This window comes from Mandrillus leucophaeus, unplaced genomic scaffold (assembly GCF_000951045.1).
Source record: "Mandrillus leucophaeus isolate KB7577 unplaced genomic scaffold, Mleu.le_1.0 Scaffold177, whole genome shotgun sequence".
Lineage (NCBI taxonomy): Eukaryota > Metazoa > Chordata > Mammalia > Primates > Cercopithecidae > Mandrillus > Mandrillus leucophaeus.
The window spans coordinates 2,832,298-2,846,862 of NW_012101776.1; the positions used below are offsets into that span (position 1 = coordinate 2,832,298).

A 14,565-nucleotide genomic window follows, 5' to 3' on the forward strand; every position below is an offset into this window, starting at 1 on the left:
TGGAGTGCAGTATTATGATCTCGGCTCACTGCAACCTCCGCCTCCCAGGTTCAAGCGATTCTCCTGCCTCAGCCTCCAGAGTAGCTGGGATTACAGACATGTGCCACCATGCCTGGCTAATTTTTGTAGTTTTAGTAGAGAAAGGGTTTCACCATGTTGGTTGGACTGGTCTCCAACTCCTGACATCAGATGATCCGCCCGCCTCAGCCTCCCAAAGTGCTGGGATTACAAGCATAAGCCATCATGCCTGGCCTTGAGCAAGTTACTTACACTCTCTGGGCTTTCATGTACTTACCTGTAAAATGGGGCAAATAAGAATATCTTCCCCACAGAGTTGTTGTAAGAATTAAATGAGACATGCTTTCAAAGTACCAAAGGCAGGGTGGGACAAATAGCAAGTACTTAATTCATGGGGGTTCCTATCATCATTATTATCGTCATTAATTCTTTTCTTCACTCCCAGTAGGCACAGGCCATCCAGCAGGGTGTCTAAGACAGACTGAGCATTAGGGGGCTGCCTGTGAAATGTCACCCACCAATTCTGTTCTGCAATGTAGAAGTGAAAAAAGACGTCAATCAGCAGGAATTTAGAACCCAACTTCAACACCAGCTACAGAGCAACGAAAGTACAAATACAAAACGAGCATTGGCCGCACACTGACTGTTCTTTTCCCTCTTTCAAACTCAGCTCCCCATCTGTAAAACGGGAGGAGTGTAAACTAACCTGCTTCCCGGCCTCATCCGCCTCACCACAGAGAAGCCCTCCTGCGGAAGCAGGGAGCTGACGGCATGGTGTCTCCACCTCCCAGACCACACAGCCTCTTGGATTGGAGCTTGGATGAGAAATTCGTTTGGAGTATACTCAGGCCCTAACCCCTAAATCCCTTCCTTTTCAAACTGAGGCCAGGCCCTGCAGCCAGCAACATTTTTCCCAATTTGCTCTGGCTGTCTCCTAGCTAATGAGGCATGGCATGAAAATGCATGAGTGCATGGCACGTCCCCCAGACTGGCTCCCTGTGCTGTGGCGGACTGAGAGTGATGACTGCATGATGGAGCTGATGGAGACACTCATGTAGTCACTGATCCAAAGGTCAGACCTATGAGCTGATTTTTCAAAATGCCATGTCCCGTGTCGAGAAAAGTTTCTGACACATTCCATGGAAGCACCATGCATACTCACCTCATACTGCATTCTAGAAGGTCACTCAGATCACACCAACAGGCCCGGGAAGCTCGAGCTTCAGGTGAAGGCCTGAGGGTGCTGAGTCAGGAGTAGCTTATAGCTACTTGGTTATTAATGTCCCCAGTCTCAGCCTTAGTTTCCCCTGGCTGAAAAAGGGAAAAGTGCAAACTAAATCTCTTTTTAAAAATACACTTTTGGCCAGGCACGGTGGCTCACACCTGTAATCCCAGCACTCTGGGAAGCCGAAGCAAGGGGTTTACCTGAGGTCAGCAGTTTGAGACTAGCCTGGCCAACATGGTGAAATCTCATCTCTAATAAAGATATAAAAATTAGCCAGGCATAGTGGTGGGCACCTGTAATCCCAACTACTTGGGAGGCTGAGGCAGGAGAATCACTCGAACCTGGGAGGCAGAGGCTACGGTGAGCCAAGACCATGCCATTGTACTCCAGCCTGGATGACAGGGCTAGACTCCATCTCAAAAAGAATAAATTAAGTAAAAAAATAAAATTTTTATTTAGGAATAATTTTTACAGTTAAAGAAAAGTTGCAAAGATGATACAGGGAGTGCCTATATCTATATGTACCTCATTCAGTTTCTTCTAAGGCTACCATTTTACACTACCACGGTGCATTTATCTACCTAAGAAACCAACATTTATGCATTATTATTGGACTCCAGACTTCATTCTGACTTCACTCATCTGTCCAGTAATATTCTTCTCTCTGTTGCAGGACACCATATTGCACTTAGCACTAAATTATTTATGCGCTCCGCTCCCAGTTCTAAAAATAAAGAGCAGTAAGCCTTCACGTTAATGGTATGTGCAATTAGCAAATGAACGCTACGCTGTGCAACTTTGGGCAAACCACCTACCCTCTCTGAGCCTCAGTGTCTCTAAGTGTCTTTAGCTACAAAAGGGGGATGATAACAGTACTGCGTAAAGCGGTGCTGTGAGGTTATCACTTGCTAATAATTTATGTGAGGCACTTAGCAGGGCTCTTAGTGCATTATGATCACTCCCTTGGCATCTCTCCACTGGTAGAAATCATACATGGAAATCAGGTGTGACCCAGCATGCTGTACTCTCCCGAGTAAAACATCTCCCAGCGAAATGGCTGCTCCAAAAAGAAGACATCATGCTGATGGTCTAGCACATCAGACTCCATGTGGAAAGCACACGGCAGAAAAGGGCAAAGATCTAAAGTCTTGCATGCTGGGGTTGGAGTTTCACCCCTCCCCCACCCCCACTCATTAGCGGTGTGATCCTGGGCAAATTCTTCAGCCTCTGGATCTCAGCACCAACATCTGGCCAATTAGGACAAAGCATCCTCTTCACAGGGTGGCCGAGAGGGTAGAGTAAGATGCGTACTGCAAAACGTCTAGCAGGATTGCGAGGTAATGCTTCCAGGACCACTAAGTTGTTGACTGCAATCAAATCATCAGAGAATCAACTGAAATCTGATGTGGGCAGTTGCCAGGGGTTAGGAATGAAATCCTGCTCCTCTTTTTTGGAGGTGGTGGGGAGCCTCCTTTTCCCAGTCAAAGCCATGCTGAAAAGCCAACTCCATAATGTTCATTGCCGCAATGCCCGATATGGTTTGGATATTTGTCCCCGTCCAAATCTCATGTTGAATTGTAATCTCCAGTGTTGGAGGTGGGGCCTGGTGGGAGCCGCTTGGATCATGGAGGTGGATCCTTCATGAATGGCTTTGGGTCATCCGCTTGGTGATAAGTGAGATCTTGCTCTGAGTTCACACAAGATCTGGTAGAGATCTGTTCATCTGAAAGTATGTGGCACTTGGCTGGGCAGAATCGCTCATGCCTGTAATCCTAGCACTTTGGGAGGCCGACAGATCACTTGAGGTCAGGAGTTTGAGACCAGCCTGGTCAACATGGTAAAACCCTGTATCTACTAAAAATACAAAAATTAGCTGGGTGTGGTGGCAGGTGCCTGTAATCCCAGCTACTCTGGAGACTGAGGCAAAAAAATCACTTGAACTAGAGAGGCAGAGGTTGCAGTGAGCTGAGATCATGCCACTGCACTCCAGCCTGGGCAAGAGAGTGAGACTCCATCTCGAAAAGTTAAAAATTAAAAAAAGATGAGCAAATAAGAACCAGGCAGACTGCTTATTCACAGTCATACAGCAAAAAAAAACTTTGGAACTAGGAAGAGATCCTGGTCACAAGACTTCCACTTCTGTGCCCTTGGCTCTCTGACTTAGAGGTCCATTAGACTCTGAGCTGCTAGGGGATAGCCATCTATCCACCTACTAGTCCAACCATCCATCCATCCATCCATCCACCCACCCACCCATGCACCCATCTACCCACCCACCAATCCATCCATATTGGCATGCATATGTGTATATATATACATTAAAAATAGAAATGAGATTTTGCTGTTGCCCAGGCTGGTCTCCAACTGGCCTCAGGTGATCTTCCTGCCTTGGCCTCCAAAAGTGCTAGTGCTGAGATTACAGGTGTGAGGCACCACATCTGGCCCACGTTGGCTTTGACAAATTTCTTGTGGAAGGCACTTTGCTGGTACTGAGGAGCCAAGGGAGAACAAGACTGTCACAGTCCCTGACTTCTTGGAGCTTCCCATTCAGTGAGCCAGAACTGAGCCTCAGTCATCTATTTCCCAAGGGTCTACCACAATGTCTGGCACATGGTAGGTGCCCAGTAAATGTTTGTTGAATGAATAATGGATTGCTCATCTTCCATAATGCCTACACATTTATAATTGACATGCTGGGTCATTTGAAGACGTTTGTGGAGCTAAAAATTCAGTATTTGTGTTTGTCTTGAACCACTTTCTCTCATCATTATTCTTACCAGGAGATGTTATGTGGTGGTGTGTAGACAGAGCAACAACATTGGGCATGGAGTCCAAAAACCAAAGTTCATATCCCAGCTCTGAGCTGCTTACTCCTGAGTAGCTACTGAAAGACATTTGAGCCTGAGTTTTTTCAACTTCAGGGAAATATTTGACTCGCCTGTTTCACTCATGTGCTGTGACTCCCTGAGGAGAAGAGAAGAAACTTCCAGAAAATGTGACATGAATAAAAGGCTATTGAGATGTTACTTGGATGACTTCCTCAAATGACAAGTGTGTTGAGGACACAAGGGAAAATAAAAGCAGCCAGCTTTTCAGCATACTCATTCTGACCTTATATAATCTAACTGGTTGCAATTGCCCCAGATTTGTTCCAACCTTAGAAGAGATTAAATGTATGGATTTGTGGTATCACATGTCATCCCAGCCAATCCTGACCCATATTTCTGTCCATCTGGTGCATGCAACAACAGTACAAAGGGGTGTTATAACCTTAATTGCTTGCAAGGAGTTTTGAAATCCTTAGATTAAAACCTCGGTGAAGTCCAAAGTATCAGCATCCTGAATGCCCAAGAAGTCACGCTGAGCCTCATCTGGGTTCACTGGAGCAGGGAACAAGGTCTGTTGTGAGGCCTGCTTCAGGAACTTTGGGGCTTAAGGTCCTATTCAGGGGATGGCCAGAGACCAACCCCCAACTTCCGAGTTCCTAAGCTACCCAGGCGTTTTTGGCCATTTCCCACGTTGCTTTGAGATGATTTTTACATTTCTTAAGTTCCTGGGTCACAAGGCCTGAGCTGCTCTAACTTCAGTGTCATATGTCTGCTTTCCTGGGTGATCTCAGCCTGAGTCCTAAAAAAGGGCAATTGTGTCATCGCTAACTTCTGTCCGCCTCTTCGTGTGAGTCCAGAGTTGATGAGCTGGTCCTTATTCTAACTTATACAGGTTAGAATTAAAATTCCATCCCATGGTGGTTACGCTTAGAGCAGGCACCAGGCAAAAATTAAAAGAGGCAGGCAGAGGTTCCTGAGGCTCTCCCGGTGTTTTGCTTTCTAGATCTAGTGGTTATGGCTGTGTGTTGTTTGTGAAAATTCACTGAGCTACACACTTATATGTGCATTTTTCTGCTGTTACACTTTACAATGTGAAGTATTTTTAAAAATCGATCTGGATGCAAATTTACTTCATTTAGACTAGATTCTGAAGTGAAGCTATAAATAGTTAAGCTATAAACTCAATTAAAAAAAAACTTTTCCTTTCTCTACTTTTGTGATTCAAATTAATGTCACCTTAGTATTTTCCTTGCTTCCATTTCCATTTTCACACTTATAAAAAGAAAAAAGTAAAAGAAAGAAAATGCCTTGCTTGGCCAGGCGCAGTGGCTCGCGCCTGTAATCCCAGCACTTTAGGAGGCCCATGTAGGTGGATCACGAGGTCGGGAGTTCAAGACCAGCCTGGCCAATATGGTGAAACCCCGTTTCTACTAAAAATACAAAAATTAGCTGGGTGTGCTGGTGTGCGCCTGTAGTCCCAGCTACTCAGGAGGCTGAGGCAGGAGAATCGCTTGAACCTGGGAGACAGAGATTGCAGTGAGCCGAGATTGCGCCACTGCACTCCAGCCTGGACGATAGAGTGAGACTCTGTCTTAATAAAAAAAAGAAAAAAAAGAAAATGGCTTGCTTAGCCATTTTAATTAAGTCTAATGAAGGGGGATTGGTTCACAATCGGAAGTCCCATGATGCCTTCAGAGATCTGTGTGAATCTCTGCAATAACAACATTTTGTTTTATACATGTGACACTGTTCTCAGGAGCGGCCATAGCTTTAACAAATTCTCAAGGGTCCGTGGCCCAAAAAAAAAGACAAGCTGATTTGTACAACTCAAAGTTAATTTATGAATGCTCATCTTCAAACGTTTCTTGATTCTGATTCTGCTATGAAAGAGTATGAAAAATAAAGAATGTTTCCTGAGTCTAAATTCAACCCAAAGTACGCAACAACTTGGTGTCACCCAGTGGGCTTCATCCATCAGAATAAATTTGCCCACCGAAACGAAAAAAGCAAATGGGTTCAAGTCTGCCAAAGGTCATCCACGATCCTCATCATCTCTACTTTTCCACCTTCCCCTTGCTACCCACCCCCAACTAGACTATAAGCCCCGAGGCCAGGGACCTTTGCAACCTCTGCATGAAATTGCAAAAGGCAAAGCAGATTGAACTCGAAAGAAATTCACCACACCTATTTACGAAACCAGGTTTATTAAAATTTCTCTACGAGTCAGAAACAGCCATCTCACTGTTGACATATATACACGTATGTACAGGAAGAACCTAGTGTTTCTAGCTTTCCCGGCAGAAGCCCCTGCCAGCCCAGAGTCCTTAGTCGGATAATGTATCACAGATACAACAGTCGAGCAACCACGAGAGCGTTAGTGCGACAGAGGCCTCTGTCCTCCCTCTTCTCAAAGTCCCATGATTCTGTCAAGGTAATATTGCCAATAATCATTCACATTTCACGTGGTTTTAGACACGCAGGTTATTCAGACAGACACAGACAACGAAACAAGCCTCAAAGCCAGAACACAACACAACAAAACCGAACATAGGTATAAAAGGTAAAATATATGTACAAAGTACACAGTACGTGAGGTATACACGGCATTCTCACAATGCATGTTAGTAGTTTGCCTAGGCGTAGCCCTTAAAGATGACTGCCTGTTTTTGTGCCATTTATCAAAATACAGTATATTTTGTTTACCCGTTTAACCACCTGATTTCAGCACTGTCCAAGACAGTTACTGATATTTCATCTGAACTTGTTTTTTAATGAAAGTTGCAATTTCTCCATTAAGCTCTATCTTTTGTAGGGGAGTAAGTTTCCATCCCTGGACATACGTAACAGAGGCTGGATTCCCACCTACAAAAGCAGCTGAAGAGGGGATTTCTGCCTTGGGAGGTGGCGGAAAGAGGAAAGAGATTGGACCGGATGATTTTTAAAGTTCCTTCCAACTTTGAAGATTTGGGGTTTGCTGTTTCACTCCAGAAGCCGATTATACAGACGTATTCATAAACCACACATTTGAAATATTAACAACCCATCATGCAAAACCGCAGATGCACACACAATGCCAGAGGCGGACCATATCTGGGAGGGGTTGAAGTATAATTCTAGAAGTTAGTCTGAGAATCACAAGACTATCCAAAATTCACTCTCTTCAAAGCACAAAGATGTTTAATGTCTGCTCTTGGGAGAGGTGGGTGGGAGCCTCCTTATCCTTCTTCTAGACAGAATGCTCCACCCTGAGACGGTCTTGGGGGAAAAGTAAAGGGTAGGTACTAACGTATTTGGAAGGAACTTAAAAAGCTAATAGTTTCCAAGCACTCAAATTATTTTTTAAAATCTGGAGTCTCTCTGTCTGAGTTCAGAGTTCTGAAATCGTTGGGAGATAGGATCTTTTGTGATACTGTTCCACGTTCGGCTGGTAAGTGCTTTTATCGCTAAAGAGGGAAAGTGTCAAGGTCAGGGAGAAGGCATTAGTGCAGATGAGGTCTTGGCAGGAAACAGAGGAGAGTCTGGGTTCATGGTTCCGTCAGGCTCCTGAGCAACTTAAAAGTCTGCTCCAAAAACGGAGCAGAGTCATTGGTAAATGTGAGTGTGAAGAAAAGGTGAGTGTTAAGCCAAAAAAGGAACTTTCCCATCAGAGAAGCTGTGGTAACGTGTCTAGCTACCAAAGGTGAGTTCAAAGATGGCAGATTTATTGGCCCAATTTGTCACCCTGTTAAAAATACGGTTATTGCCCAAAATATGTCATTGTGCGATTTGCTTTTTCTCCCATTCGAATGCTCAAGTTTCTTACACACTTGACCACTGGGTGTAAGATGTCCATACTCTTTGCCCTCCACAAAAGATGCGGAACTCCCAAATCCAGCAGAGATAGTTGGTGAGGGTTCCTTAAGGGAAACAACTTTGCAGGGCAGCCAATCACAGCCTATGCTGCTCAAATCAATAAAGTCACTCATCCCAACAGAGAAGAGGAGGCGCCACGCCGAGTTCAGCAGCTTTCATCCTGATGCAGTCATTGTCTGGTTGGTACCACGCCAAAGGGCCTGTCCATCTTTAGAAATGGAAATGCCAGGTGTAAGAATTATGAGGTTTCTGAGGTTTTGGGGATTAGCAGAAGAAGGAACTAATGTCACTGTCCTCCTGGTACTCTGGAACGATCTGGTCTGAAGTTCCTATTTCTGAGTCGATGTACCCAGGTTCCAAGACAGACTCAAACCAGGGGTGCAGCAGGATCTCGGGGGCAGTGAGTCTCTCGGAGGGCTCCCGTCTCAAGAGGCTGCGAATGAGGCACCTGGCTTTGGGGGAAATGTGTTCAGGAATGCAGAACTGTCCACGTCGAATTTTGGAGAAAAGGGCACTGGGGTCTGAGTCATGGAAGGGGTATCGTCCAACCAGAAGCGTGTAAAGCATCACCCCTAGGCTCCAAACGTCCGCAGCCTTTCCGGAGTACGTCCCGGTGGTGTTGAGGATCTCGGGGCTCACGTAGGCTGGGCAGCCATGTTTGTCTGACAGCGCATCATCTTCCCCCTTGATTATGTGTGTGTCTTCTAGACTTTCTAGTCTGAGCTGGGTTCTGCAAGAGAGAGGAACCAAGCCATTATTTCCACACCAGCTGCTCTGAAAAACAAAGCCTTCCCAATAACAGCGCCCACAGGCACTAACAGCAAAGGCTCCAGGAATGCTATTTACCCCTTCGTCCAGTAAGCAGTGCCCTGCAACTACCGAGGACTCGTGATTTCACAAACCTACACAAACTGCAATAAATGTTTGCAAAGTATCGACAGAGCGCCTGGGGTGGAGGGTATGATGCAAAGCCCCAAATAGTATTCATAATGCTAGAGCTTACAAGAGATATCCTAATAGGAGTTACGCAATGTACTAAGTTCCCATTGCAGAACTGGGAGCCTGTCTCAGGGAAATGCTGCATTCTCTACAAAAGCTATCAGGGAAGAGCAGCATATCCTACGTCTTCAGGGAGGGCCTGCGCATCCTACAAGCCCGTCTTCTCTCTTATGACTGCCAGGGCTACCTGGACCCACACTGCATTACACAACACGGAGCCCAAAGTCACTGCTATTACACACAGGTCATCAGCGCTGGTGTCCGCACTGATACATGCACAGGGAGCAAACTTTGTCCACCTGGGCCCAGGCTGCGACAATTAGGGTGGGAAAGTTGCAAGAAATGTTAATTACATGTATTGGGGTGTTTAATTGCAAAGAACACTTTGCATGGACAGAGAGGTTATATGAGCAAGCAGAAGTGGCTGATGGATTTCAGTGATGCAGGGCCTCTGAAAGTCTTACATAGGGACACACTCCCCAGTGGGATGGCACATCAACACGTGAGCATATTCACTCTACAGGGGGGCTTTCTGTTCAGCTAGCAACTAAAGTCTAAAAAACCTTCAGTCAAAGGCTCTCTTATGAAGCTGCAGGTGCCTCCTTATTCAGAACCAGCCACCCAAGTCTCCTGGATCCCCCAAAGCCTACAGCCATGTGGTAGGGAAGCTCCAATATCCGGTGACACCCTGTCTCTGCCTGCTTCTCTGAAATAGCCCTGTTTCAGTAAGTCACTTATGAAGTTAAACGCAAACATTTGGTACTGGCTGATGGGTCAATTCCTTTTCCTCTCAAAGGTCTGGTATTTTTTTTTTCCTGCCTTCCTGTTCCCTGGAGTGTAGTATACATGTGCTAACTTCAGTATGTCCTCAGCGTGACCTCCCTGTCGTTATGTAAAATAGCCATTGGTTCTGTAAACGGAAAATATGACTCAACCCACACTGTCTGCCCCTGATTGGCTGCTACAGCACTAAAACCCTGCACCTGTGCTGGTTACACGAATAGCGTCAGCCTGACATTGCTTAACCCCCGGGTTGCCAAACCCCATGCCCATGACATTCGCCTGTGCAATGCAGGTTTCAAAAGCTAGTAAGGAGGTGTGTAAGGCATGTTTCAGAAAATGCATCACCATATCAAAGGAGCATGTTCCAGGAATTAGAAACTTCTTCATTGCAAACAGTTTGCTTTTCTTTGCTAATCAGTGTGTTCCAATAATTATTGCAAGGTCAGATACAAAGTCATGCTTTATGACAGCTCAACCCTGTACAATTTCGTATGCTCTGGAGTCAAAGGTAAAAATGCACAGGGGGGATAAGCCCACTTCTTACAACAAACTCGCTCCCTCTCACCTCTGCAATGTTACAGCCTTACTGCTCGTAATCTTTCCACAAGGGATGTGGCTGGCTCTTAAACTCAAGTGTGGTCTATCTCATGCGGCTTCCTGAATTCTCTAGCTAAAACCTCAGCTTTGAATCTTAATGCCTCATTACTCCCTTATCAAGCTCATCTTGTTCTTTATGAGGTAAGCTATGATCTATATTTAGCAATCCATCCTAGCCAACTTCCATTCTATTCAACGTGGCTATTTTCTGAAGACGGATCCAAACGAGATGTCTAAAAAGTCACCAGAGAATGTGACGTTACAGAGAAACCAGCCTGGGATGGGACAGGAATGCTGTGTGAAAGAAGAGGGTGGAATTCTGCATATATGACAGTCTCACTAGCTCTGTGAAACCTTCCAGGTACAAAACGACACTTGGCATAAGCAAAGGTTTGAACACTTCCTTCAGAAGGCAATATTGTAAAGGGCAGTTTAATATTTGTACCCCAGACGATTGACCTTTCTGACAACAAGGGACCTGATCCTGGGACAGGAGAGGAAGGGCACCCTGTCAACACGTGCCATCCCATAGAAGCGTCACGGTGTCCCCAGACCCCGTCCAAGAGAATGTAAAATAAACCAACCTTAGCTGTGACTCCTCAGGAACAGAAGCTCTAAATACTAAATCTGGGACATATGAGCCCTTGACTTTGTTTTGCACCAACACACAGCACCTAACTACACGACCTGCACCTTCACTTTGGTTCCAAAAGGCCACAGGAGAAGCCATGGCGGCCGCTCACCTCTCCTCCGTGGAGAAGACGAACTTCCTAAGCTTCAGGTCCCCCAGCACGACGGCTGACTGGTGGCAGTGTGCGACGGCAGAGACAATCTGCTTGAAGAGCCGGGCGGCTTCCTCTTCCCGCAGCCTCTTCCGGCTTCGCACATAGGAGTGCATGTCCCCAAAGTCCTTCTCAAAGAAGACGTAGGCCTTGGTTTCCCCAAGGATCACTTCCACAATGCCGGTAATGTTGCTGTGCGATGGCAGCTGGATGTAAGGCCTGATTTTGTCCTGGTAGTGTTTAATGGGAAACACCTGCAGAGAGAAGGGGGCCCATTTAGGGGGCTAGAAAAGCAAAGGCAGCCTCCCAAACCCCTGAGGGAGCTGAGCAGAAGTTCTCAACCTTTGGGCTTAGAATGTAAGTTCCATTCACCTACTCCGTTTCCTCTGCCACCTTACCTCGGCCCCAGCTGCCCCCAACACCTTTAAAACCAGTAACACCTAGAGCTCTAGACTTGCAAATACCCAAAGGGTTACCCGCTTTCACACAGATCATTTGAAAGAACTGTCTCCTTTACATGTTCCCATCTTCCATCAGCTCCTGAGAGCTAAGCAAACCCCCCAACATCTGTGGCCCTTTCCTGTTTGCAGGCCACACTAGTGAGTGGTTGATAGAAGGAAGCCCCTGGCCTGTCCAGGAGCTGAAAAGCAGTCCCTGGACATGCATGTGTCTCCTGCAGACCCAAAGTGCTCAGCACAGAAAGGGCACAGAATGTGGTGACTCTGCAGCCTCCAAGGGGAAGCAGGGGCCAGAGAACATGCAGAGCTGTCATTAATCAGAAGGAACAGATGACTTGGAGGGGGAGGCTGGGACAATGCAGCTTTAAGCAACCTGCCTAAAGTCCGACTCAAGTGTAAGTAAGCCGCCTTGAGTTACAATTCTCACAGGAGGGGTAGGGGATCCTGCGAATCGGTTTTTCATTTGTTTGTTTACCCCCCACACCCGACCCCACCCCTAAAAATGAGTAGCATCTCCTCTCTTCTAGGAAGCTGGCTGGTCTCTTTAGAGGCCTTTTGTTTAGTCCAGTTACTCATATCCTAGACTCAACTGGAAACGGTGACACACGGGCTGTCACCATCTGGATTCAGCTATTATCTGCTCAGAGGAACTGGAAGGGGTTGCACAATGGCCAGACTCACCCCACCTCTAAGAGGCCTGGCTGCTCTGGCACCAGCTAGAAAAATCCCCTGCTGCCCCCTCCTCCCACCCACCCCATCCCACCACACACATATGCTTGTCCCAGAACAGCTCTGAGCCCCAGTCACGGAGAAGAAAAGGGTTTTATCTCCCCCTATTAAACTGGGCTTGATCATGCGTTTGAAATTTCATTCGGGTTGGGCAGTAGGTGGCAGCAGCGAGCCCCGGGACGGAGTCGGGGTGTTGGGAGTGTCAGGTGAGTTGCGGAAAACCCAGAAGCGACTTAACTGGGGGCTGATCCTATCTTTCGGGTGAAAAGGAGCAGCCCGAGGGTGCTCTGGGGTGCCTCAAGCAGGGGTGTCATGCTCGCATAAAGTAGACTGTGGGAATGTTCTGCGTCTACCCGCGCAGGAGGAGGACCCGGCGGATCCTGTTTCTAGGAGCTGTGTCTCCTCCTCCTGGATGGGATCCCTACGTTCAAAGGAAAATCGCTGGCTGGAAAATAAAGTGAATCGAAGCGAGGGTTCCTGCCCGGTGTGGGCTTTTCAACATTTCTACTCCGAGCAGATTCCTCCGCCTCGGGTGGAAGACTCTGGGACTGCTCCCTTGGGAGGACGTGTTCTAGTCCCAGCGCGAATTCAATTCGGAATCCCCAAGGCAGGAGCCGGACACAGTCTTCCAGCGCTCTTACCACCTACAACTGAGCCCGGGTGCCGTGCAAACCCGGCAAGAGAGATGCCAGCTGCTTCAATCTCCTAGGAGGCACCCACTGCAGGGCGTCCTTCCAGGACATGGGGTGGGGGTGGGGGCGGGGGGTGGAGAGCGAGGAGAATGAGAGAAGGGGAATGGCATGGCCCTGGAATCCATTTCAATTCCACAACTTATATGGAACGCCACGCGCTACACTGGGCGCTAAGGAAAGGAACAGAAAGAGAAGGCCACTGAACACTACACTTCCTCTAGGCGCCCCCATTATACCACTCCATGGGAAACCCCTCAATCCACAAAAAGGTGAACCTGGTCAGATGGCGTCTTATCTGACCCCATCTACTGATCTGCCCTGTGCCCAGCCCAAGCGTTGGCCGCACCCCAAGCACCTTTGCCTACTACCCCGTCCTGCGCCCCCGACCCCAGCCGGGTCCTGGCCCGGGAGCGCCTACCTTGCAGCGCAGCTCGCGGCCAGTGTGGATGCACAGCGCCCGGGACACATGCTCGCGCTCGGCTAGGGGCAGCAGCAGGTAGTCGGCTATGCGGCTGGGCCCCGGCGCGCTCCCGGAGCCGCCGCCGGTCCCCGGAGCGGCAGGTGGGGGCTGCGGGCTGCAAGGCGAGCCGGGGGGGCTGAGGTAGTCCGGGGGGCTGGAGCACTCGGAGAGGCGCGGGCACTTGGCTGCCACGGCCGCCGCGTCGTCGGCGTCCAGCAGGCGTTTGGCCGGGACGCCTCGGGCGGCTGGGAACAGCAGGGCCGGGCCGCGGGGTTGCGAGGCGCCGCTCATGGCAGAGCGCACGGGACCGACCCGCATCCCGTCCTGGGCCGGGGCGGCCCCGGCTTTTTAAGTCCCGGGATCCGCGCGGGAAGACGCTGCGGGCTTGGCGCCGGCTCCGCGACTTCTTCCAGCCGGCGGGATGGAGTTTGCAGACTGCTCTTGGCTCGGCCCCCACGAGGGGCAAAGCAGGAGCCGCTCCCCGGCGCTCGCGTTGCACGCGGGGACCACGCTGGCTGTGCGTCCGGGGGGCGGAGGCCGGCTTGGGTCCCCGGATCCCCGCAGGCAAGGGCTCCCGGAGCCTCGCTGGGGGCGGCCGCCACTATTGTTGCCTGGGCTGCCGACAGTCCGGGAGGCAGAGGCGGCGGCGGCAGTGGCCAGCGATCCCGGGGTCCCGAGCCGCGAGGACAGGATTCAGTAGGCTCGGCGGAGCCACGAAGCAAATGCACTTCCCAAAGCGATGAGTCTCGAGCTAAAGCCGGGGGAACTTTTTCGCGGCGCTCGGGATCCTGCGCGCTCCTGGGCTCCGGGCGTGTAGGAGAGCGAGCGAGACGCGCTCAGAGAGAGTGACTGTTGAGTGAGTGTGAGCGCCGCACCGATCCCGGCCAGTGCACTCCTCCTTCTCCTTTTCCTCCACCTCCTCCGCCTCCCGGTGACTCACGCTGTATACACACACACTCACAGGCCGGGCTGTGTAAACAGTTGGGAAGCCGGGTTGTGCAATGAGGTGGCTGCGACGACTCCGGCCTCGCCGCCCGGCAAGCAGTCTCCGGAGCGGAGGGAGGAGACTTGGGGGAGGGGAGGGAGAACAGGAGGTGGGGGGAATGGGGGTGGCCCGAGGGCTGGGGATGCTCGGGGCAGCG

General features: G+C 49.2%; 1 protein-coding gene across 1 annotated transcript; it reads right to left on the minus strand.

The window, feature by feature from the left end:
• Window positions 1–6,256: 6,256 nt before the first annotated feature.
• Window positions 6,257–14,324, minus strand: TRIB1 (tribbles pseudokinase 1). The gene is made up of 3 exons (XM_011977284.1): window positions 13,382–14,324; window positions 11,046–11,338; window positions 6,257–8,653 (listed from the first exon to the last, which is right to left on the minus strand). Exons 1-3 carry the CDS (start codon window positions 13,739–13,741, stop codon window positions 8,188–8,190), a joined length of 1,119 nt encoding a protein of 372 aa, XP_011832674.1. The 5' UTR covers window positions 13,742–14,324; the 3' UTR covers window positions 6,257–8,187.
• Between the last annotated feature and the right edge of the window lie 241 nt (window positions 14,325–14,565).